The sequence below is a fragment of the Conger conger genome, chromosome 6 (assembly GCF_963514075.1).
Source record: "Conger conger chromosome 6, fConCon1.1, whole genome shotgun sequence".
NCBI lineage: Eukaryota > Metazoa > Chordata > Actinopteri > Anguilliformes > Congridae > Conger > Conger conger.
In genome coordinates, this window is record NC_083765.1 from 29,099,916 (window position 1) to 29,122,676 (window position 22,761).

The window sequence follows — 22,761 nt, forward strand, 5'->3', positions numbered from 1 at the left end:
AATGGAGTGAGTCACCCAACAGCCCAATTACTATTGTTTTGACAACAGTATCCAAATCTGAATGAGTACGACTTAACTATCTTAATTGGCAGGTGCAATTATAGAAACTAGTTTGAACTAAAGGAAGAGAGCAAGCAATGGCCAAACAGCCTGGGCACCCTGTTAGTGGAGGCATTAGCACTCATGTTTGTAATGAACGAACAGGAGAGACTGATCAACATGTGGACAGTACCGTGGGTGGTTTTAAAATGAAAGGTAAGACCACTTTTCGGATTAAAATCGTGGGAGTACCTGGAGAGCCAGAAGCAAGCAAGACAGCCTATGTCTGCAGAAGAATTGTGGCAAGTTCTCCAATAACTACTAGCCGTGCAGGACAGTATACCTGAGAACTGATTTTAAGGCGAAGGGGCAGAACTAGCATTCACTTCCATTTTTAACCATTCACTGTTCTTCCAATATATAGAAACTCTTCATTTCATTATTTTTTAAAGCACCTTTGCTTTAGATAATGTGCCTAAGACGTTTGCCCAGTACTGTATTTCACAAAAGTACTGCTCCTTTGAATAAATAACATACAGTACTGTAAAACTATGTTCCAATTATAGACCGAAATACCTTTTTTTATTCTTAACCAATAGCAATCCTTTTAACCGAAGCCACCAAGAAACCCCCCCCCATTAATATTTGTTACAAAAACCATCAGAAACTTTATTACAGCTACTCACATACCAGACATTACAACCAAAAGGATTTATTTCCAACGAACATTTTGAATAAACAGAAACAATACAATCTACTGCAGGGAAAAATGTGTCGTGATTGATCTGCCAAGGGTAAAAATAACAATCAAATTAGAATGGCAGTAAATGTTTGCCAATTATGTAAAAATAAGACATTCAGCATGGTGCCAATACAAACAGTAAGCCTCTTCACATCTTATTTATTGATATGAAAACTATGGAAAGTGATTCTTCAAATGCATTTAATTTTTCTTTGGGAGATGACTGGTATTGATGGTAAAGGCTGGTACTGATTCACTGAGCTTGAATCTGGAATAATAAAATATATATATTATTATAAAGTTGGTTCCCTGAATATGATCCCAGCTGTTCAAAACTACACAAGACTGTCTGCGAGGCCATTTTGGGTCCTACAGCCCCTTAATGCTCTCAAATAAGCGTTCTACACAGGTAAAGTCCCCTTCGCAGAAGATAAGCAAAGGATTAGCCTTTTTAATCCTGCCAAGTTGCTTGATACTGAACCACTGTTTTTAATTAAGATGCTAGAATTGGTTTTAACTATAGAAAATGAGCTTCCTATCCTAAGCGAGGCAAAAGCTGAAAAACGGTTGAAGGCTAAATAAAATTAACAGCATCATTGTCATGTTTCAAGTCATAGTCAAGTTGAAATGAAGCAACAAAAAAAAAAATAATAAACATCTGAATTGATATTCAGATCATCTCTACATGTGGACAATATTTAAGTCACATTGTAGTATGAAAGTCATGCTTTACCAGTTGTTCAGGTTTTGTGCTCCTGATATGATAATGAGTTGTATTTCTGAAGCTACCATGGAACACAGGCAACATTTGTGCTACCTTTCTATAAGGTAACCCCCCGCCACACACCTCATCAAAAAATTAAAGTGTCAGAAACAGCTAAATGATACAAAACAGTAAAAAAAGAGGCCCGTCTCTCAATAGACACATTTTAAAAGACCTATAGACTGCCCAACAGGAGTGCGGGATTATAGAATTTTCTTCTTCAGTATTAACGGGCCCACGTTGTCCCCCGTCAGCTCGTTGTGCTTAATGTGCGATTTATCACAAACAGGAAACTGAAACAGGAAAGAGAAAAGCATATTTAACAGCTGATAAAGCTAGTTCTGCTTACAGCACCAATTCTTTGCCCAACATACACCACATGCATGTTTAACATTTGTTTTAAAATGGATAGAAACTGTAATTGAAAAGGCAGGGAAGGCCAGCTCACTACTGTTTAATTCATCCTTGTCATTACACGGTATTCTCAAGCATGCTGTGGATTACTCTTCATTCATAAAAAGCGTACCGCGTGCAACCTGCAGTGCTGCGTGACTAGTGGACTTGCCTCTGCTAATTTACAGCTAATTTTTCCCCAGAGCAGCTGAGGTAAATCTCACTGCTGAAGTGAAGAGGGCCTGTTCCACAAAGCAGGAATTAGCCGGATAACTGCACAGACTAAAACACGGACACCCACACATCTGGAACACGGACTGAAGTAAAAAGAACTGTTCCAGGTTTTACTCTGTGCAGGAATACAGCTAACTGCTTTGTGGAACAGGCCCCTAGGCCCCTGGGCGCTGATTCTTGGGGCCCGGGACTCTATACCCGCCGTGCCAACGTCCTGCCTGCTTTCTCACCGTTTTGGATCGCCAGCACCTGCAGTAGCAGGCGTTGGTGCTTTTCAGGTCCTCAATGTCGATCTCGTTGACAACTTTGGGGTTCTCTTTTTGGATCTTTAGGTTGATGAGGCTGTCCTTCTGTTTCTTCTTCTTGGGAAGGAAGGGCCGGATGGTGAGGTAGCCCAGGAGGGCCAGAATACCCAACAGGGGAAGCAGCCGGAGCCACTCTGAAACTTTAAACAGACAGATGGCATGCAAATCTCAAATTCCTCGTAAATGAAAAACTGGCAACAGGAAATGTCCATAGTTTAAAGGTATCCATTCCTCTACAGTCCCCTCCAAATGTATTGGAACAGCAAGGCAAATTCCTTTGTTTATGCAATACACTGAATACATCTGGGGTTGAGATAAAAAGATGAACACGAGTCAAGAGTTCTGAATTTCTAGCTAACGGTAGTGCTGCTAAGACGATTTTACCAGGTAATGCTGTTATTTTTTCAACCTATGGGCAATTAATAACAAGATATTAAACTTGGCAATGGTCATTGCACAACAAGCATCATTTTTAAGGTGCTTGTCTTGTACTCTTTTTTGCGCCAATGGTTTCTTTCTTTTTTAGGACATTCCAAGTTGTTGTACAAGCTATCCCCAATGCTTGTGCAATAGGTCTGATTGATCCCGTCTTTTCTAAGCTTCAAAATTGCTCATCCCAAAGACAGCCATCTGATCTTTATGTTGGTTTACCTTTTCTAACACAAATGCAGTCTTCACAGGCAAAACCCAAGGCTAAAACCAAGAGTAGACATTCAGAACTATTTATTTAGTATATTACTAACTGATCTAACAGGACACATCTATGCAACAAGAAACGCCTGTCAGTCACGTTCCAATAGCTTTGCTCACCTACAAATTTGGCGGTCTGATACAAAAGGTGATATGTTCTAAATTGTTTAACAAATCTGGATAAAAAATACCTGAAAATAAAAGCTGAATTCTGATGTCATCTCTTTTGACTTCAAACTCAATTGTCTGCAGTGTATAGGAAAAAACAGAATTTATTTTCTAGTAGGGAACTACACTGTACACAGCACTGTACAATTCTACCACCACAAGCCTACTTGGTTTCCTCAGTGACAAAGCGTTACATTCACTTGAGAAGTTCTGAACACAGGCCTAGTTATAAAATCAGGAAACCGACACAAACTGTTGTTAGGTTTGGTATTAGTCGCAGTGAAAACTGTGAGAATAGTATACAACATTTTTACATTACATTTTTATTGTTTAAAGGTAGTTTTGTGTAGAACCTACTATAGTCTTGCATATTTTGCATTGAGAAGACACACACAAATGGTTTCATAGCCAACTCATCTGTTCTCTCGTGAAAATGCAAAAATACAAAATGCAGTCTGTACAAAACTACAATGCTCAGTTCAGCTTCAACCTGAATATGGTAGACATACAATGTTCTAAGAATATACCTCCCAAACACAATACAGAATGTAGCCTATCTTATGAAAAATTAGTCTGTACTTTCATGCATACACATACTTTATAATATGATGCATACATGATTGACTCAGAAACGCTTTCAAATAGTTTAGTATCCTTTTCCTGGAAGTTGACTTTTTACTGCAATTTGTTACGCATTACACATCTTAAAAAAAGGGGGGGGGGGGGGGGTGATTAGTGCTGGAAGCAACATCATGTTCTTCTTATCAAGAGTGAAATGTTTGGTAGTCAAATGAGCACATGACAAAGAAGCCTAACTGAACTAAAATAGAACCCTAAGAATGACAGTATACATCCTTTACATGAGAAACAGCTGCAGCCAGTAACAGTAGACTGTAAGGTCAGAGTCTAAAAGTACCAAAGCAGGGCACTTCATACAACTATAGGAACTAGAGTGAACAGTATAATGAGACCATTTTCCGTGTTAACGGTGCCGTTTTACAACCACACAAACAACAATGCTCATTTGCCCCATTATGCCTGTATAATTATATTTTTTATCATTTATAGTGGGTCAATTACACAGTAATGTGAACGGTCAAGCATGAGGTCTCCCCAAGAGGAGGGAGAAATCATGAATTGCTGAATCACACAATTGCACAACACTTGCAAACTATTTGAAGTATGATGGGTTTTTTTCTTCAGCAGGCCATTTCTCCATATAGATGGAATGTGTTCTATGATTTTGACTACCGTTTATGTGTGGCCCACCTCACAATTAAGAAGCACATGGTAAATGGCCACAGCTCAGATGTACTCTATTGGATCCATTCAGAAATGTTCCAGCAGCTCCATGTTTGTCCCGCAGATTAGCAATAACTCTCAGTCCGGCTATGGTTTACAACCATTAGGTTTTCCTATGGATGTTTTCTTTTTTTCCACAAGGTGAAATTAATGTAGATTGAGCCCTTCTCTCAGTACACACCCTCTGACTCTGTCCATAGGATTTCCATGTGATACCCAGACATTCAGGCTTTGGTACTTGTCCTGAACCACATGACAACACTGTAGTGAGCTAAAGAAAGAAACAATGCTCATTGTGTGACAGACACAGTGAATGTGTGCACAGCATCCTGTGAAACTGCCATGGACCATACCTCCCAGCCTGCACCGTTCAGTCAGGTGATCTCAGAGTCCTGCAGTTATGCTTTTAGGTGGGCACACATATCAACATATTATTTTAAGATTGAGGGGGCTGATTTATATACAGTGGGCTCCAGAATGATTGGTACTATGATTGCCATTATTCCCTGAAATAAGGTAGTTGATAAGCACAAGCCCAATAATGTTAAGGATCTTGCAAGGATCTGCACCAAGGAATGGTCCAAAATCCCTCCAAAATGTGTTCCTTAACCTTTTCAAGCAATAAAGGTAAAGACTCCATGCTGTTATCCTTGCCTGAGGTGGGTGCACCAAGTACTGAACCGAGGTTGCAAATAATTATGTAACCTTGATTTGGGTGAAATCTATTTTTTATTAAATTAATGTTTAATTTTGGTTGGTTCCATTGAAACATGAATAAAGTTCAATATTTTCCCACATATTCAGCATGCTGAGTTAATTATGTGCATTGCCAGTCAGGGGTGCCAATAATTCTGGAGCCCACTGTATGTTAATATTGCCCAAATATAATTTGATATAGTGTTATACACATATGTACAGGCCCATTAACACAGCTGACAGATTGTGACCTCCCACATGCTAATATAGGGGTGGTGCAGCAATAAGGTGAGAAATGAAGAGTGCCTGGGTGTGGCACATTAAGAGCACATTATTTTCAACCATTGTGTGACCTGGTGTAGCCAAGCTTTATGACACATTCAAGCCCATCATATTTTAGGATGTTTTGAGTGCACAGTTACTGCATCATTTCATGTGTTTTTTTAAAGCCTCATATTTGCATTGTTTCGTTTCTTGGTTTCATGACTGGTTGCGTATTTTAAACTGAATATGCTATATCAAGGGTTATGAAGGTAAATCATATGAATGATTTGAAGAGGGAGGGCAATACTCTCAGCTGTTATCAGTGTTAGTTGTATGTGGACAGCAAATTTATTTAACATGGGAACGCATTTAACTGCCTCTGTTCTAGTAATTGCATATTCAGGTGGCTTATGTATTCGCTTTCAATAATTCCAGTTTGCGATGAAGTTAGCAGAGGACTAGCCGCCTAATTTTAGATGTTCTTATTTTAGAGGTGAAATTCCTTCACTGTCTTGTGAAAACCCGGTAAGCTGTTTTTTGCCAGTTAAAGTTAGTTAAGCCTGGTCTGCCCTTTCTTGATCACCATTAAATACATAAGTAGTTCTTCTTGAACTGTATAAAGGCCTTACAAACATTTTGTTATTTCAGATCTGAGATTTCACCTTGTGACACAGTCAACAGTCCTCCACATCATCATCATCATCATCATCATAGTGAACGCTGAATAGACTAACGATAAAGTTCCCTCAAAGGTACTAAAGTCGTTTCTGAACTATATAAATTCAAATCGTTGACTTCAGACTTCATTGTTTAATGTATGGCGGTTGTACTTGCGAACGACGAACCGGTTAGCCATTGTTCTAGATCATAAACAGTGCTGCAAAAACAATAGTACTTTTGTATCTAGCTAGCTAGCTAATGAGAACAACTCGTTCAGTTATTTACTCTGCATGCATGTGGTTCTCTTTGCATGCAGATAGCCTAACGTTACTTAAGCAATGGCTTGTTACTCCAAATAATTATTCACGTACCTGTTAAACTCGCAAAACCTCCGATCGTTTCTGGTAAAGGTAGCTTTTTGAGGTAGGCTGGGAGCTGGATCTTAATAATCCTCGCAATGCTTTCTAACACCATCTTGAATGTGTCTGTGAGATGGTTTTAATTCAACGAAGTCACATATTTCCTGGGGTCCATCTACGTATTTGCGTTGTCAAAAGTGCAACTTCGCACAGGTCATTTACTATGGGAACTGGAAGTTAGCGTAGGTGTATCCGTGAATTGCTCTGTATACGTACTGTGATGCTCCAGTATTTAGCCAATGACAGTTCGGAGAGTTGGTGCTCTCTGGTTGGCCCGTGTCGATTAGTGATATACCGGTAGTGTTTCGTAGTTCAAGGTATCATACTGTCGGAGGTTAATACTGTGTTGTAATTTACATTCTATCATAAGTATTTTAAATGTTTAACAAATTATATATTAATATAAAAGTCATTGGATAAAGCTAAATTCTAAGGTTGGTGAGGGTTCTGCTAAACACGGAATCTCCATTACCTGTTTGTCAAGGATCTGAATTGGCAATATTTTTTTCATGAATTTCCTTATTTATTGATCTTGGCAATTTCCTAATGTTTTGTCCGTTATCGTAGCTTAACTGTAAAGTCAATGCTGACCTGTGTCATTATATATACTGTATTGCTATATTACAATATCAGCTTGTTTCATTATTATAGTATACATTAATATTTACCTTCACATAGCCTATTTCTCTGTATTAATTTAAATGTATTAAAGAGGACTAATCTGTTATTATCATAGTCGCCTACTAACATTATTATTATTATTATTATTATTATTATTAGTATTATTATTATACAGTCATTGTTCAAGAAATTAATATTGATGACGATGCGCACATTTACAGTAGGCTAGGCTATCAAAAAAGCTGCATTTAGGAGTTATATGCCTCCCTCTAGTGGAAAGCAAAAGACGTACTTAGAAACTCTTGAAGCTATGTCTGTTTCTAAAATGTGCTTCAAAACGTGTTTGTATATATAGAGGTGTGTGCGTGTGTTGTAGACCTACTATTATTACCCACTATAGACTATTTAGAAGGGGAAAATATTCGAAATATCAGTTTCATGAATCATCCAACTGCAATTAACTGCGACCAACTGATAGACTTCATCATCCAGGAACCTCTGCGGTAACAAGGTAGCCTTAAACCCTCTCTTTCATTTATTTATTTTTCTTTTCTCTTTTCTATCAAGTCTTCGTGTTTAAAAATGTTATTATATATCAAGAATCCATTAAAACACAGCACACATTATTTTCATTTTCATACATGAAATATTTCCCTTTCCCATAACATCTTAATCGGGCATATTTTTAGACAGCTATTCCATTTTACGTTTAGGCCCTTCGCTCTCCCGTGTCATTGGTGAATGACCGAAGATGTCGCACAGTAGACTGTTTGCTCGGCTGTTCTGTGAGTATGGTTATTTATTTATATTTAAAATTGCAGTCTCGTCTTCATTTAGTTCTTAGCCTGGTCGTGTTGTCTTGTTATAAAGCTGTTAATTTCTACATACTTCGGTTGTTTTCTTGAACACAACCGGTGTTGCTACTGCTAGTAAGCCCACCGGTACTGACTTTGGGATATAACTTGAAAGCTAGCTAGGCTATTCCAGGCCACACAGTGAACTTTGACCTGCCATGTAATTTCTTGCAGGTACATTCCGCTTCGTTTTTGCATTGTTTAACTGCAAAACTAAGGGCAATTTGGTTGACTGCCAAACATAGCTAATGCTGGCTAGAGTAAGGTGCCAGGTTACTCTGCTAGCCAAGTAGCTAAGTTAACGCTAATGACTTCATTCTCAAACGTTTGTTAATTCCGTTAACGTTCGCTAACATTAAGCCCACATATCTGCACATTTAATTGGTATCGTGTTAAGTTAGTTGGCAAGCCTAAAGTTCAATGATTAACGCGTTAATACATGGGCAGTGCATTGCAGCTTGCTTGAAGAGATTAGCATAATTTTAAAATAAAGTAAATGTAAAATAAATGTATTCAGTACTTGGATGCAAATCTGTTTCATTCAATGACTGCATGGTGTCATAGATCAGCAGACTGTGGGTATCTTCCCTGGTCATGTTTTGCCAGGCCTGTATTGCGGTTCCTGTGTTTTTGAGGCATTTTGCCCCCTGTCATGTCTTCAGTCAGTGAATCACATATTCAATTGGGACATATTAAAACTGACAGTCTGTACTTTAGCCTCATATTGATTTTTTCATTTCCAATCCAATAAAGATCAAAACCAACACAAATTGTGTCACTGTCCAAATACCTTTGTATTTAACTATGTAAATCATTGCTACTATATAGTTGCATACATCTGTCTCCCCGCTCTCTTCATTTTGGAAGTTCCCTCGCGCATTTGCCATCTGTTAATTGCAATTGCAACACACTCTAGTGTTCTTACTTCCTTTTCTTTCAAGTTACACCATTGTCTGGTACCACTGACTTGGGGAGCATGCTTACTTACTGGAATTCTGCAAGACTCTACAGATTCCTGGCTGAATGTTTCATCACAATTACCTATTTTATCAATAATATGCTAAGTAAAAGCATTTAAGGGGTGTCTCGGCGCAGCCTGTAGAGCACTGACCGCATGCTCATTGTGAGCCGCGACGTCGGCGGTTCAAATCCGACCGTCCGACATTTGTCGCATGTCTTCCCCTCTCTCTCGCTCCCGTTCTTCCTGTCTCTCTATACTATATACTGTCCAATAAAACCTGAAAAAGGCCTAAAAAAAAAGAAAAAAGTTAAAGCATTTAATCCAGGAGATAATGTGGTTAAGTTATTCATTTTTATCAGATTTATCCTACTCAATCCTCTCTTGCATGGAAATGCTGTCGATCCTCATTATCCTGCTATGAATGGAGGGGAAAAACGGATTGCTTTGCAAAGTTTTCACTGCAAAGTTTTTGCTGCAAACTTATCCCAGTATCCGGTACACAGAGGCCAAACACCCTGTGACACCAGCTTTAATCGAATAACAGAATCTGCGTGGGGACATATCCACAAACTGTATGAGATGGATATTTTACAGAACCAACGTTATCAGATTTCTACCAAGCAGTTGCCAACTTTAGAAAAGCAGTTTAAAATAATTCTTCAAGTATTTTACGTATTTGTCTGGTTTCATGGACTATGGTGTGTAGCTTCAGTCTTGTCTGCAGTGAACATGTCTTTTCTTGTATGTAAATGCCCGGAACCAGTGGATTGACAGTTGATTTATTTTCAAATGGTCAAGGGAATGTTGGTCTCCTTACAAATCCTCCTTTCTAGAAACTAATTAATGGCAGCACCTTGGGTATACCACTCAGATCAGCTTTATGATTATTGTCCTTTACTAAAGGATTCTCCGGATATATGACCAATCAAAACACAAGAAGAAACTCTCATGCTCCAGCTCCATTTATTAGCATGTATTTTTGCTTGATATTACTTGCCTGCCTTTGCTGAAATTTGCAGTGGGTTCTGGCTTTTCTGTTAGCCTCTGTGTTGACTTGATCTGTGACTACTACAAAATGTATAACAATGTTTAACACTTGTGAGTGAATGTAATTGGTTTGAGTAGCAGTCCGGGCCCAGGATTTACTCTGGCTTTCTCTGATTTCAGTACAGCAGAGCAGTGTCCGGCATTGTTATACAGCCTCACGAAAGAACCTCTACATCAACAAGGACACTAAGGTCATTTGCCAAGGCTTCACCGGGAAGCAGGTTCGTATTGTCACTGTTCACAACGGCTCTGGGCCAAGTCGTCTCTGGTGGTGTCTTCATCTTGTGCCACTTGTTTTTAGGGATGGGCATTGTTAATAGATTAATGAACCCTTGACCGAAATGACCAACGTCTTAACTGGTTAACGTGTTTTTTATTTATCTTTTTTTTTTGTGTGATTAAATCCTGCATTTTGCGGTAGCTATAATATATTAATTCAATGTTCATAAAAACATTTTGTATATTAACATGATTGCGGTACCACCGACTGCAAAATGCACTGGAGTAGGCTACGCCATTTCAAATCTCTAGATGAGGGAAATTTTGCTATGGTCTCTTCATTTTGTGAAATTAAATAATGGCTTCCTTGAACCCATGGAATTGTTAGAGCCAGAATCGCGCAGGATCATTACAGCACTGGTTGAGAAGGAACAGACTACAGTGAAGATAAAGCTGGGAAGATAAAATCCGACCTTTCTGGTGTCTATCATGTTACTTTCACGTTCCTAGATCATCTTAGATCTGATTAGAATCAGAAACGTCACTTGTATTTTTATTACCTTAAAAACAAAATGAAACGAAAACAGCATGAGATGGGTTTTAAGGGGAAAATTGCAATGAGAATTGATGCTTCAAGTGTTTGACAGGTTCATGTTCCAGCTTTCAAACCCAAACTGGATGGGATGTTTCCATTGCAGACAGTGGCTGGGAGTTGAATACTTAATCAATTATAGAATTAAAACTAGTGTCCTTGAACAATAGTGGTCTAGTCATAAATGTGGAGAAAATGGTTGCTTGTTACATTGCCATGCAAACGGGCAACCAGCAAAAAAACCACAACTTCCTTTTTTCGATGCCATGCTTCAGGTAGTGTGCTAGTTACAATATCCGTTTTTCGGTGAGTAGCCTATTGCTTAATATCTTGGTATTGATGTTTAGAGTTGCCATTTTAATGCAATTGCTCCTTGTCAGTGTCATGCCTTCAAAATATTTGGAGTTTGGTAATATTACCGGCGATTCACTGCTATAAACATGCTGTCTTTTGTGCAACCATAAATTCACGAAGTCATTTTTTGGCCCACGTTTTTCCTGTAATAACGCTCCTGTTGTGTAGTAATATCTAATGTGCTTGACTTTTATTGTTTCGGCTGTGGTCCAGCCTATTGCAGCATGATTGTACAGCCTACTACGGGAGTTCTAGAAATAGATTTTGAATCAGTTAATCGATTTAATATTGGCAGTTAACCGAAACATGAAAATACAGAAAATGCCCATCCCTACTTGTTTTTGTTTGAGCATTCAATGGTGTTCTACTTGCAGTTTGCAAGCTCCTTTTCCCTTTACCAATGATAGATGGCAGTAACTAGCTGTGGTACGAACATGTGGTGGTTTTGTGAAGCCGTAGACTGCACGTCACTTTTAAGGGTGTCCAATTTGTGTCTTCGTCTCTAGTGTCCAGATTTCGCAAAGAAAGGATAATAAAATAAATTTTTTCATGTAGTCTGTGGTGTCCTTTGTTATTCATTCAAAAGCCTGAAGGTCGTAAAGTCACTTGTCACAGACAGCCTACAGCAGGTATCATCAAATCACAGTCCTTGTGGTCTTAGAACAGCTGGTTTTCCACCCTCCCTTTACCTGGGAGTCTGGTGTGAAGACATTATGGCCAATCAGTAGCTCTAATTGTTTGGCTAACCTGGGGAAAACCAGGGCAGGATTTGGATTTGAGGTCCAGATTTGATGATTGTTGGCCTATAGCAGGGGTCTCCAATCTTATCCTAAAAGGGCCGGCGTGGGTGCAGGTTTTTGTTTTAACCCAGCAGTAACACACCTGATTGTACTAATGAACTAATCGTGGTCTTTAATCAAGACCTAGATGAGTAGAATCAGCTGTCTTAGTCCTGTGCTAAAACAACAACCTGCACACACACCGGCCCTTTCTGGATAAGATTGGAGACCCCTGGCCTATAGTAACCAGACCTCCTGCATTTATTCTGTCCTCTATATATGTTTTTGAGTCAATAAATAAAATAAATCTTCACTAATAGCAGATAACCCTCTAAGTCAGCTGGTTTAATAACTGGTTTGTATAGGCTTTATTTCTGCGGTGTTATCATTTAGCATGCCTTTCATATTTGCACAGCTATCTCAACCTTTTACCCCAGGTATAAATTTTTTGCCCATAAATGCACTATAGATGTACACTTGGAAGTAGCATATTAGGATACATTACCTTTATTAGAAAGTATTACCAATTCTGAGAACATTTGGCCTTCAGTAGCTATTTTGGAAAATATTACATTATTTTGAATAACTATGTTATCTTGAATTTTGTTAGCAAAAGTACATGCTTTTCTTCCAGGTAATTGCTCGTTTGCAATCTTTAGTATCATATGAGTGCACTGTAGCAGTTTTAGATGCCTTGTTTCCACTGTCGAGCTAGGACAAGTCCCCAGAATAAACCGTACCACCGCACAACTACTACTTTATACTTCCCACTGTGTGGCAGCCTCTTGTCAACAGTCCAATAGTAAGTTGAGACTCCATATTACTCCTCTCTACTGCTGGCTCTTCACTACAGATGAGCAACAATGCAAGTTTTTTATTTTTTATTTTTTTTTCTCCTTCCATGACTTATCCCCTTACTTTCTGGCACATTATTGTGTAGCTCATGGTCTGTGCCCCTTCACTGTAGACAGGCTAGTACAGGTAGTTCAACTGGAAGAGCTGACACTGGTCAGCAAGAAAAGCCAAAACAAAATTATGATGGACAGCCAAGTGGAACGAGCTAGACAGTAAGCTAGTAATGCATTACATCAGTCCAGGTGAACACGTTGAGCAAATGTGTTTCAGTTCTGCAGTGTCCAGCAAGATTACCGTTCTCACCCATTGGGTTTTATGCATTTGGCAGTTTTTGCTCCCTGGCCCTTTCTGAAAGGCCTGATCTTTATACTAATGGGCTATTATATCAAGTTGTAATGTACGGTCATAGTTATTAGAAAGAAATTAATGTGGGTGCCGATGTCATCACGCTGCATTGAGCCCAAATGGACGAGGCCTTCAGTGGAGCAGAGGGCGTGCTAAGCTAATCTTCGGCCATTAAAAGTGAAGGTGGGCGAGGTGGCGTTTTAACAACGGTGGAAAATGTTTGCGGTAGCCTGTTCCAACGGGCTCAGTGCTGCTGTTTTTTCCCCTCCCGTAGGCAGTCGCAGCATTGGTTCTGGTGCCGTTGATTTTGACCCAGGATTCATACCTCCGCGCTGGTTATACAAATTTCAGCGTCACCTTTAATAATGGCCATACAGAGGCATGAAGGTGTCGCTAGCATGCAGCTCCTCCCTCCACTGTCAAAGCTACACTCATCTGTGTATCGGCCTGTAGAGCTGTTGGCGCTAACGCAGCCAAACGTATGATTTCTTTGGCACGTTCTTTGTTTCCCACTCAGGTGAGCTTGTAGGTGCAGTGGCAGTGGTATTCTCTGGAGGGTGTTTGAATACTCGTGGGATGGAGTTTTCACGAATGGTGGACTTCACCCCCAGCCACGTTGCTCTGTTTATGCCCTACCGGCGCCGACAGATAGCAGGCTGATAGCTGGCCTTTAGCCTTCACGAGAATAGCCACAGCACGTTGACTGTTTATTGACATAATGGCAACAAACACCCATTCACCCTTCGCCACAGTTTGTGATGGTGGAAACGTCTGAGGAGCGTTTGAAACTTTGAGCTTGTGAGTAGACCTGGCTTTGGGAGAGTGGAGGAAGTGGTGAACCTGCCATCCTAACCTGCTTGACCTCCTTTATTCCCGCACGGAAGACTGGAATTGTGTGCGAGTGTGTCTTTTGTAAGACTGTGTGTGAGCCTGCATTATTATTATTTTTTTAAATATTTTTTTAATTTTTATTTTTTTGGTGAGCCCGTCTGAGCAATACACCAGGCATGTGCGTGTGTTATTGGTAAGAGTGAGAGTGAGAGCTAAGTCGGCGCGTGTGAGCCTGTGTTTTGGTGTGTTTGTGAGCGAGCGCCCATCTGACCGATGGAGCGGGCGCGTGCGTGTGTCCCTCACATCACTGCGCTGCACTAAGCGGTGTGCGCGTGATTAATGGCTGATGGCAGCTTCCCTCATCAGCCTGCCTGCTGTCTTTAATAATATCCCAAGGTCACCGCTTTAAATACAGCCCTGCACCCCGCAAGCTCAGTTCCTCCCTGCCTGATCCATCATCCCCCTCTCTCTGGCAGGGGACCTTCCACAGTCAGCAGGCTCTGGACTATGGCTCCCGGCTCGTTGGAGGAGTCTCTCCTGGCAAGGGAGGCAAGACCCACCTTGGCCTACCCGTCTTCAACTCTGTGAAGGAGGTACGCTGAGGCGTCTCTCACTCTTTCTTTTATCCGTGTTCTAATTTGGCGATTCCTCGGCTGTCTGAGTTCTGAATCGCTAAAGGCAAAGTTTGCTGCTTTGAAGTTTAACTGAAATGAAATGAAATGTATTTGCTGCACGATAGCGATGACGCCTCACCCAGGTAGGTTGTTCAGGGTTCAGGCAGTAAGCTTCACTCTGTGCATGGGATATTTTTTTCCGCCTTCATGATTTATCTCCTGTGCGGCTTCACTGCCGAGCTCCATTCTACCCAGCATCATGTGTGGCCCTGCTTGACCTCCCCTCTCTTCCTCTTCACCGCAGGCAAAGGATGGCACCGGGGCCGAAGCCTCGGTCATCTACGTGCCCCCGCCCTTCGCGGCGGCGGCCATCTTGGAGGCCGTGGACGCGGAGATGCCGCTGGTGGTGTGCATCACGGAGGGCATCCCCCAGCAGGACATGGTGAAGGTGAAGCACCGTCTGCTTCGGCAGGGCACCACCCGCCTCATCGGGCCCAACTGCCCCGGCGTCATCAACGTAAGCCCTCTCCCTGAGGTCCTCCAGCTCTCCCCTAGCATCCTCTACCCCTGCGCCAATCTCCTGTGGCCTTCCCATCCATGCTCAAGGGTTTTGCTTTCACTGAGGCCTTATGTGAGAATTGCATGTGTGTGTTGGGATGAAATCTTGCCGGCTGCCTGTGCCTGCTGTGTCCCTCATCTTCTCCTTCTACTCTCCTCTTTGTAGTCAGTGTATGTAATGTGTGTTTTGTCACTACTGGGTTTTTATTTTTGTATTATTGAAATGGTCTAATCATATTCTTATTATATTTTGGCAGCCAGGAGAATGTAAGATTGGAATCATGCCAGGCCATATTCACAAAAAAGGAAGAATCGGTAAGTTGTTTGCACAATGCCGTTTATCTTGTTTTGTGTCTTGTTTGTTTTTTCTTCTTTTGAAATCGCAAGCTTGCCAGCCAAGTTAACGACGGAGACTCAGCTTAGATCTCTGCACGGGGAAAGTTCACAATTGAAAAGTAAAACACTAATTCACTGCTTTTCCCGTGGAGGTGGGGATGAAAGAAAAGATGCAGATAATTGGTGTAATAGCAAGACGACGGGCGTTTGAAATGGAACATTTGGACCATTAGTATTGTGATTTGTCTTCTGTCCACATGTTCTCCTAAAACCTCCTGTAATGGGGAAACTATAGTGTGTTCCCTTTCCACCTCTGAAGGTCTTCATTTTCTATCACTTGTATGTTTCTCCTGTCATGTTTGTTCTTAGCTCTCCTCTCTGCAACTCTCCATTGCAGTCCTCAGGCAGAGACTACAATCGTACTTTTGAGCTTTGTGTATGTGACGAACTTGGTTTCGAGGTGTATGTGTATCCTGTGTGTGAACACGGCCATTTCAAGTGGACCTTTAATGGCGTGCTTGTGTTTCTGCAGGCATTGTGTCCAGGTCTGGTACCCTGACTTATGAAGCTGTGCACCAAACTACGCAAGTGGGGTTGGGACAGTCTCTCTGTGTGGGTAAGTGGAATGAATCCTCCTTTCACTCAAGGGAAAAAAACAAAAAACAATCATAGTGCATTGGGGTATGCGAGCATGAGCCTAGTATTTGCCAAGAACTGATTAAGGACTTAGTGAACCCAACTGGAAACAAATATCTAAGGGGAGAAGTAATGACCCATGCAAAAATTAAAATGGCTTATAGCATAATGTTATTTATTAATTTTTAAAGAGCATGGTAAGGCCTTGGACGAAATGAAGTAGACTTTCTGTTTGTCTTTCAAATTTTCTTGTACTGGCATATGCGAATCCATGATGTGTAATGGTGAAATGTGGAAATGTCTTCCTTTCACCTTTGGGTTGGACTCCTACAGACTCGACCTCTGGCAGTTTGATCTGTCTCCCACAATTATGGCCTGGTTGGATAGGCGCATTGTGTTTTCCTGAAAAGGGAATATTATGTGCTGCGTTTCAGTGGGGCGATGCTACTGTGTGCCGGTGCCCCTCGCTCATGGCCATGACTGCTGTGTGTTTGTCAGGGATCGGTGGTGACCCGTTCAACGGGACAAACTTCATAGACTGCCTGGAGGTGTTCCTACAGGACCCAAAGACTGAAGGAATCATCCTGATTGGAGAGATCGGAGGGAACGCAGAGGAGAACGCTGCAGAGTTCCTGAAAGAACACAACTCTGTAAGAGCGAACGCACACGCACGCACACACACACACACACACCACACACCAACTAACTTATAAGACCACCCATTGTACACTCATTGTGCATTCTTACTCACACCCACGTACACATGCACTTGCCTTGCACTCGCAAATACACACACGCTTGCATTCTTACACCCATAAACACATGCACTTGCACTCACTCACAGACACACATACACACACCCTAACTTGTATGCATGTGCATTCTTAATCGCACTCGCAGTGATTACTGTGAGGGAAAGGGCAGACTCCATGCTGAGCCTTCAATAGCTCTTCACAAAGAGTGTGTGACCTAACATGCCCTCACTTGCATGTCCCCCGCCCCTTTCTCACTTCTGTGTACCTGCCAGCTTTTCCATAAAACTCCCCTGGGTTATACGGTTAGTGGCTCCTGCATCTTCAAAGGCATTTGGATTATTGTGCCTGCTGATTCTACAAAAGCAGTTGGGTTGTCCTGTCCCCTACATCTTCAGAGGCAGTTGGGTTGTCCTGTCCCCTACATCTTCAGAGGCAGTTGGGTTGTCCTGTCCCCTACAGCTTCAGAGGCAGTTGGGTTGTCCTGTCCCCTACATCTTCAGAGGCAGTTGGGTTATCCTGTCCCCTACATCTTCAGGGGCAGTTGGGTTCTAGTGTCTCTTGCATCTTCAAAGGCTTTTGCCTTCTATAAATACAACAGTTTGTCTTATAATAAGTCCCTTGCTTTCTGAGGCCTTGTTTATGTTCCGGGGGAAAAAGAGTCCATCCTCAGTAGTAGTTTTGATGTAGGTCAGGCACAGCTGTTTGGAGGGCAGCCCAGTGTCTGTACTCTGGCTGTCTTAACCTTACCTGATTAAGGAGCAGCCCTGAGCAGGCTTTCCTTTTTAAGATCCACTCTCTTACTGTACCCTGGTGGGGAAAGGAGTGGGAGAGGCTGCTATTCTTGTTCCGTAATTAATCTAATAAATCTCTTCTGGTAATTAGCAGTGCGATGCTCATTTGTGTCACTTTATGCAAAGAGTGCTTCTGAAATGGCGGGAATGTATTTCTTAAGTATGCAGCAACCTGTTTAGGTAGATTCACATAAAGGGGCCGTGCATTTATCAGAGGGTACAGTAGCTGGTGTTTTCAAAAGGCACGATGGGGGAACTCATAGCTGGTCAACTGGTATCGCCCGCTCACTGACTACATCCCTCTGAAGGAGGGGCACTCACAGAGGACTGATTCATTCAGTCTTCAGATGCATTACCACTTGGTAATGTCTTATTGAAAGAATGGAAAAACTGTTTTCCATGTCTGTCTAATTTACCCATTCCCAATGGTTTATAGATGTGTGCTACAAATTGGGTGAGCTTTAATTGAAGATGTTTTCAGTACATGCGCATATATTATGTATTCCAGTACTTTGTTGTGGAGAATTTTAAGTCTTAAAAGGGAGGGGAGGAGATTCTGAGAGAAAAATATTGTAAAGGAATATGGGAAAAAAGTCCAGACAGCCAGCTATTAACTTGTCATTGTGAAATGTCGTGAAGTTTGGGCCTGGCCCACCTCTCCCCCAAATAACCGCGTACGTAATCTTGCGAAATGAAATATTGTTTTCCTGGCAGAACTGATCTTAAATTTCCCCATCCATCACCGGTGTCGGTATGGCTGGTCGGCTAATGGCTGCAAACATGACTAATTACCCTTTGCGTAATGAAGTGCTCGCATTACACTCTAAGACCATGCCCCCCCCCCCCCCCCTCACTCCCGCATTATTAATGTATTAATGTAATCTTTAGAGAGAATCTCACTTGCTTTAATCACCTCTTGAGAACAAAATGGCTGATACAGCGGTTTGAGTCATAATAGTGTGTCTTAAAGCACTTCTGCCTTACTGGCAGTGTTGATTCCACTTCCTTTTAAAACCCAGAGTGAACGGTGCTTTGGAACGCCTGCTATATCAATGATCTCTAGTGTGTAACAGCCAATCACAGTGCGTCTGTGTCATCTCCAGTCTGTAAAGCCCAATCACAGTGCGTCTGTGTGATCTCCAGTGTGTAAAGCCCAATCACAGTGTGTCTGTGTGATCTCCTGTGTGTAAAGCCCATCACAGTGTGTCTGTGTGATCTCCAGTGTGTAACGCCCAATCACAGTGCCCCTTTGTCTCCAGGGTGCCAAGGCCAAGCCAGTGGTGTCCTTCATCGCCGGTCTCACCGCCCCCCCGGGCCGGAGGATGGGCCACGCTGGCGCCATCATCGCCGGAGGGAAGGGCGGAGCCAAAGAGAAGATCGCCGCCCTGCAGTCAGCAGGGGTGGTGGTCAGCATGTCCCCTGCCCAGTTGGGCAGTACCATTTTCAAGGTGAGGACTGGGGCAGGGGGGTCGTTTACCAACTGGTTTTGTCTTTGGTAGTGCCTTAAGTACCTGTGCATAGAATGGTGCACAGAGAAATGCATTCGACACTGCATTTCAATTGTAATCCACACAAAGGCTTGGTGGATTGTCAGTCGTGCAAGCTGTTCTTTTCGTTCTTATGAGCAAACTTTTCTATAATCTCATAATGGGTTCTGGTGAGCTTTGAAAACCTTAAATCCGCATCTCCACACAACTCCTTTATCCCTCCTGAGTATATAGCTTGGCAATGTAGAATCCATACTGATGTTAGTTTAGAGCAAAGCTATTCCGAATGCAGCAGGCACCCTTTGAAATGATTAAAATTAGAGAATGATGATGTCTCAGCGCTTTAGCCACGTCTGAAATCCTTCTGCCGATGGCCAACTCCAAGGGCCAGTATTTTCATAGCTAAAATGCTCACAGATTTTACCACGTATTTCTCATACTAACAGGTGCGGACTGTAAAACAAAAAGCATTAAGTGAAAAGAGAAAGAGAGCAGGGAGAATCAATCTTGGTTTTAACCGGAGGGAGTTGATGTGCGGGGGGGAGGGGTTCAGCCTTTCTAGAAAAGTCCATAAAGCAGGAAATGGCTGGGGCCTCATGGGTTTGGGTGTGCAGGCTGAACCGAAACCGCAGTGCAGGATGGGATGCGGGCAGCGGTGTGGAGGGTCTTTAAGCTTTATTTTCACACTGCGGTTGCCTGCGTGGGTCAGGGCTCGTCCGCCCGCAGCCCGGCTTTAACACTGAGCCGTGATAAAGAACGCACGGTAAAACCGCCAATGAAGCAATGCTGCTCGGCTATAAACGGCCACTCTTTATTTTCGTTCGCGGCATGGAGCAGCGTTAACAAGCTGTATAAAAACCGAAGGCTCGCATTAGTCCCGTCTCACCATTTCGCCATTTCGTACTCCGGCGAACATTTTATTCTCCCACGTCGCCGTGGATTTTTTTAAAGCCTTAATTATTACAGAAAGCGATAAAAAGCAAGCCGATGTTAATCTTCCAGGGCCCCTGTACCCTGCGTCTCTGTTTATCTCCCGGCTTCTCCAGCGCTGGCACGCAGCCCGGAGCGTCCGCTGTTCCTACGCCTCTCCACGTGGGTGTCCCGGGCGTGTCTGTCTGCTGTTCGCTCTCTTACCGGCTGTGTCACTCAGCCTCACTCTGGGACTGTACCTCTTTCTCTCCTTTTCTCCCCATCTTTCCGACAGGTCTTTTAAGCTGCTCTTTTGATGCACTTTCCCTCCTCCTCCTCTCTCTCTGTCTGGTGCCCCTCCCGCGAGCCGTTGGTGATTAAAGGCAGCCTCTGCAGTGCTGGAGTCTGCGGCAGGTCCAACCTGGGCCACGTCAGAACAGGGCCTCATAAAGCTTTCATGTCGTACCGCCGACTGGTGTTTGGATGAAAAGCCTGCCTTTTTTTTAATGTGCCGGCGATCGTCAGCGCAGAGTAGGTTCACCCATTACCGGGGTCTCGAAGACTCGCTTGTGTGTCGCTACTTCGAGTCCCGCCCGTTTTGGGCCCTGCAGGCAACCGTATATCAGCTCCTTTTTAGGCTTACTCTGAGAGAGGCAGCATCAAACAGTGGAGACGCTGCGCGTTTATCTGCGCTTAACACGTGCCCTGTGTTTAATGAAGGCTGCAGTATGTGCTGTGCTGCTGTTGAAAAGGTTCGGTTCCGTCATGCAGATATGCATTACGTTAGGATTTGTTCCTATGGGTGTTTCCAATTTACACCACCAGGGGGCAGTAAATGAGCAGACAACAAGTGAGTCTGCATTGAGCAATTATATGCAAGTGCTGTCGAAGACCAGATAAATGACATTTGCATAAATGAGCATTCTCCAAAATAAATTTAATCCAGGAAAGTGTTTTTTTTTTTTTGTTTTTTTTTGTTTTTTGTTTGATTTCTTTCAGCAGAACTGTTGTACTGCCTGCATCCTTCATGAAGACTGGTTAATATACTTTTTTAAACTGTTTTGTCAATTTTATGATAATAGGAGACTATCTTGAAGTTTTACTGGTGTGTGTGTGTGTGTGTGTGTGTGTGTGTGTTTGTGTGTGTGTGTGTGTGTGTGTGTCTCTCTCCGTGTCTCTATACATGCCCAAATTTGTGTACTTGTCTTCAGAATCTAGTTGCAAAGACTGCAGGGAGGACAAATGTATGTAATGTGGTGGCAGGGTTCAAATCAGGGGTGCACAACTCGCCTTCTTCCTCCTCAAGGACCAATCTGTGTGCTGCTTTTTGTTCCAACCAATTGCCTTGTTTTTTGCTCTATTAATTACCTGGTTCAAGCCTGTACTTGAGCACAGTAAAGTCTTTAGGAGACACTTGCAGCTGTAGCTGGTATTCGTACACACGTCAGATAAGATATGATGGTGTCAATTGAATAACAATGAGACCAGAAGTTGGCACAAAATTGGCCCATGTTGTGCACCCCTGGGTTAAATGAACAAACCCAACTGTTCATCATCTAGGTCAAGATCCATATATGTAATTCTGATGAGAGGTAAATGTTCCACTTTCTGTTGGAGCCCTTAACCAGAGTTACAGCGCAATCCCCTGAGGCAATTCTATTGTCCCACTTCACAATGCAAAATGCCCGCTGTTAAATCCACTTTCAGTGTATGTTTTACACCGACGGAGTACTTCAGTCTCTCCTGTGCTTTTTTTCAGGAATTTGAGAAGAGGAAGATGCTGTAAATGTGGTGTGAAGAGCCCCGCACCCCCTCCCTCACACACACATCCTTCCAAGTGGATCATCTTGTGTTCATTGCCCTCTGTTTGAGGGCCAGCGCCTGAAGAAACCAAGATCTCTTCATGTCCACTGTAACTCATACTCTTACAGTTTTAATATGTTTAATATGTCCTTAATGTATGCCAGAGGAATAATAAATTCATCCAATCTTGAGTATTTCTTTGAATTAATTTGTGCAAACAATTTATTTTGTAGCTTTGCCAGCTTGACATGAGAACAATACAGGCTGGTATGGCTGCTGGTAATAAGTTAAGCTATCATTGCTTATATAGGTTATATCACCATGCTACATGGAGTCCTGTGTTCTCAACTAAACAAAGTATTTATATATTTTTGTTTCATGATAAATAGCCTTTATAAAGATGGTTTCTTAAAATGATGAAATCCCGAGCAGAGCTTTGCCAATCCCTTGAGCACCTCAGTAAATGCAAATATACATGCATATAGTAAGATTTCTGATGTGTCCAAAATAATCTGAATACAATGAAATAATACCAGTCTCGCAAGATTGCCTCACGCAGTGGGCATAACATGTCCATGTTATGCTGGTTTTCCATAAACCCCAAAACCAGCAAGGCTGTGAATATGCTACTGCGCTCTAGAATCTAGGCTGCTGCTTAGTATTTGTCATGGACTCTCTTTTTGTTTTGGGCAAGGAATTGTTGAAGAACAAATTACTGTTTAATGTACAAAATGGGGTC

General features: G+C 42.2%; 2 protein-coding genes across 2 annotated transcripts; one reads left to right on the top strand and one right to left on the bottom strand.

Annotated features, from left to right (window-relative positions):
* Positions 1–683: 683 nt before the first annotated feature.
* cisd2 (CDGSH iron sulfur domain 2) lies at positions 684–6,858 on the bottom strand. The gene is made up of 3 exons (XM_061245742.1): positions 6,628–6,858; positions 2,402–2,616; positions 684–1,837 (listed from the first exon to the last, which is right to left on the bottom strand). The coding sequence occupies exons 1-3, from the start codon at positions 6,728–6,730 to the stop codon at positions 1,748–1,750; spliced, it is 408 nt and encodes a 135-aa protein (XP_061101726.1). The 5' UTR covers positions 6,731–6,858; the 3' UTR covers positions 684–1,747.
* Positions 6,859–7,552: 694 nt separating this feature from the next.
* On the top strand, positions 7,553–22,213 carry suclg1 (succinate-CoA ligase GDP/ADP-forming subunit alph). Its single transcript, XM_061245740.1, has 10 exons — positions 7,553–7,807; positions 8,010–8,081; positions 10,279–10,379; positions 14,610–14,726; positions 15,052–15,264; positions 15,563–15,620; positions 16,174–16,257; positions 16,776–16,927; positions 19,083–19,271; positions 21,979–22,213. The coding sequence occupies exons 2-10, from the start codon at positions 8,048–8,050 to the stop codon at positions 22,003–22,005; spliced, it is 975 nt and encodes a 324-aa protein (XP_061101724.1). The 5' UTR covers positions 7,553–7,807; positions 8,010–8,047; the 3' UTR covers positions 22,006–22,213.
* The last annotated feature ends 548 nt before the right edge of the window (positions 22,214–22,761 follow it).

Coding starts and splice junctions, on each gene's coding strand:
- cisd2 (XM_061245742.1), bottom strand. CDS start 6,730: ATGGTGTTAGAAAGCATTGCGAGGATTATTAAGATCCAGCTCCCAGCC. Junction 2,617..6,627: donor AGGTTTTGCGAGTTTAACAG/GTACGTGAATAA, acceptor GTCTGTTTAAAG/TTTCAGAGTGGCTCCGGCTG. Junction 1,838..2,401: donor GGTGCTGGCGATCCAAAACG/GTGAGAAAGCAG, acceptor TTCCTGTTTCAG/TTTCCTGTTTGTGATAAATC.
- suclg1 (XM_061245740.1), top strand. CDS start 8,048: ATGTCGCACAGTAGACTGTTTGCTCGGCTGTTCT. Junction 14,727..15,051: donor TCTTCAACTCTGTGAAGGAG/GTACGCTGAGGC, acceptor TCTTCACCGCAG/GCAAAGGATGGCACCGGGGC. Junction 16,928..19,082: donor TCCTGAAAGAACACAACTCT/GTAAGAGCGAAC, acceptor CTTTGTCTCCAG/GGTGCCAAGGCCAAGCCAGT.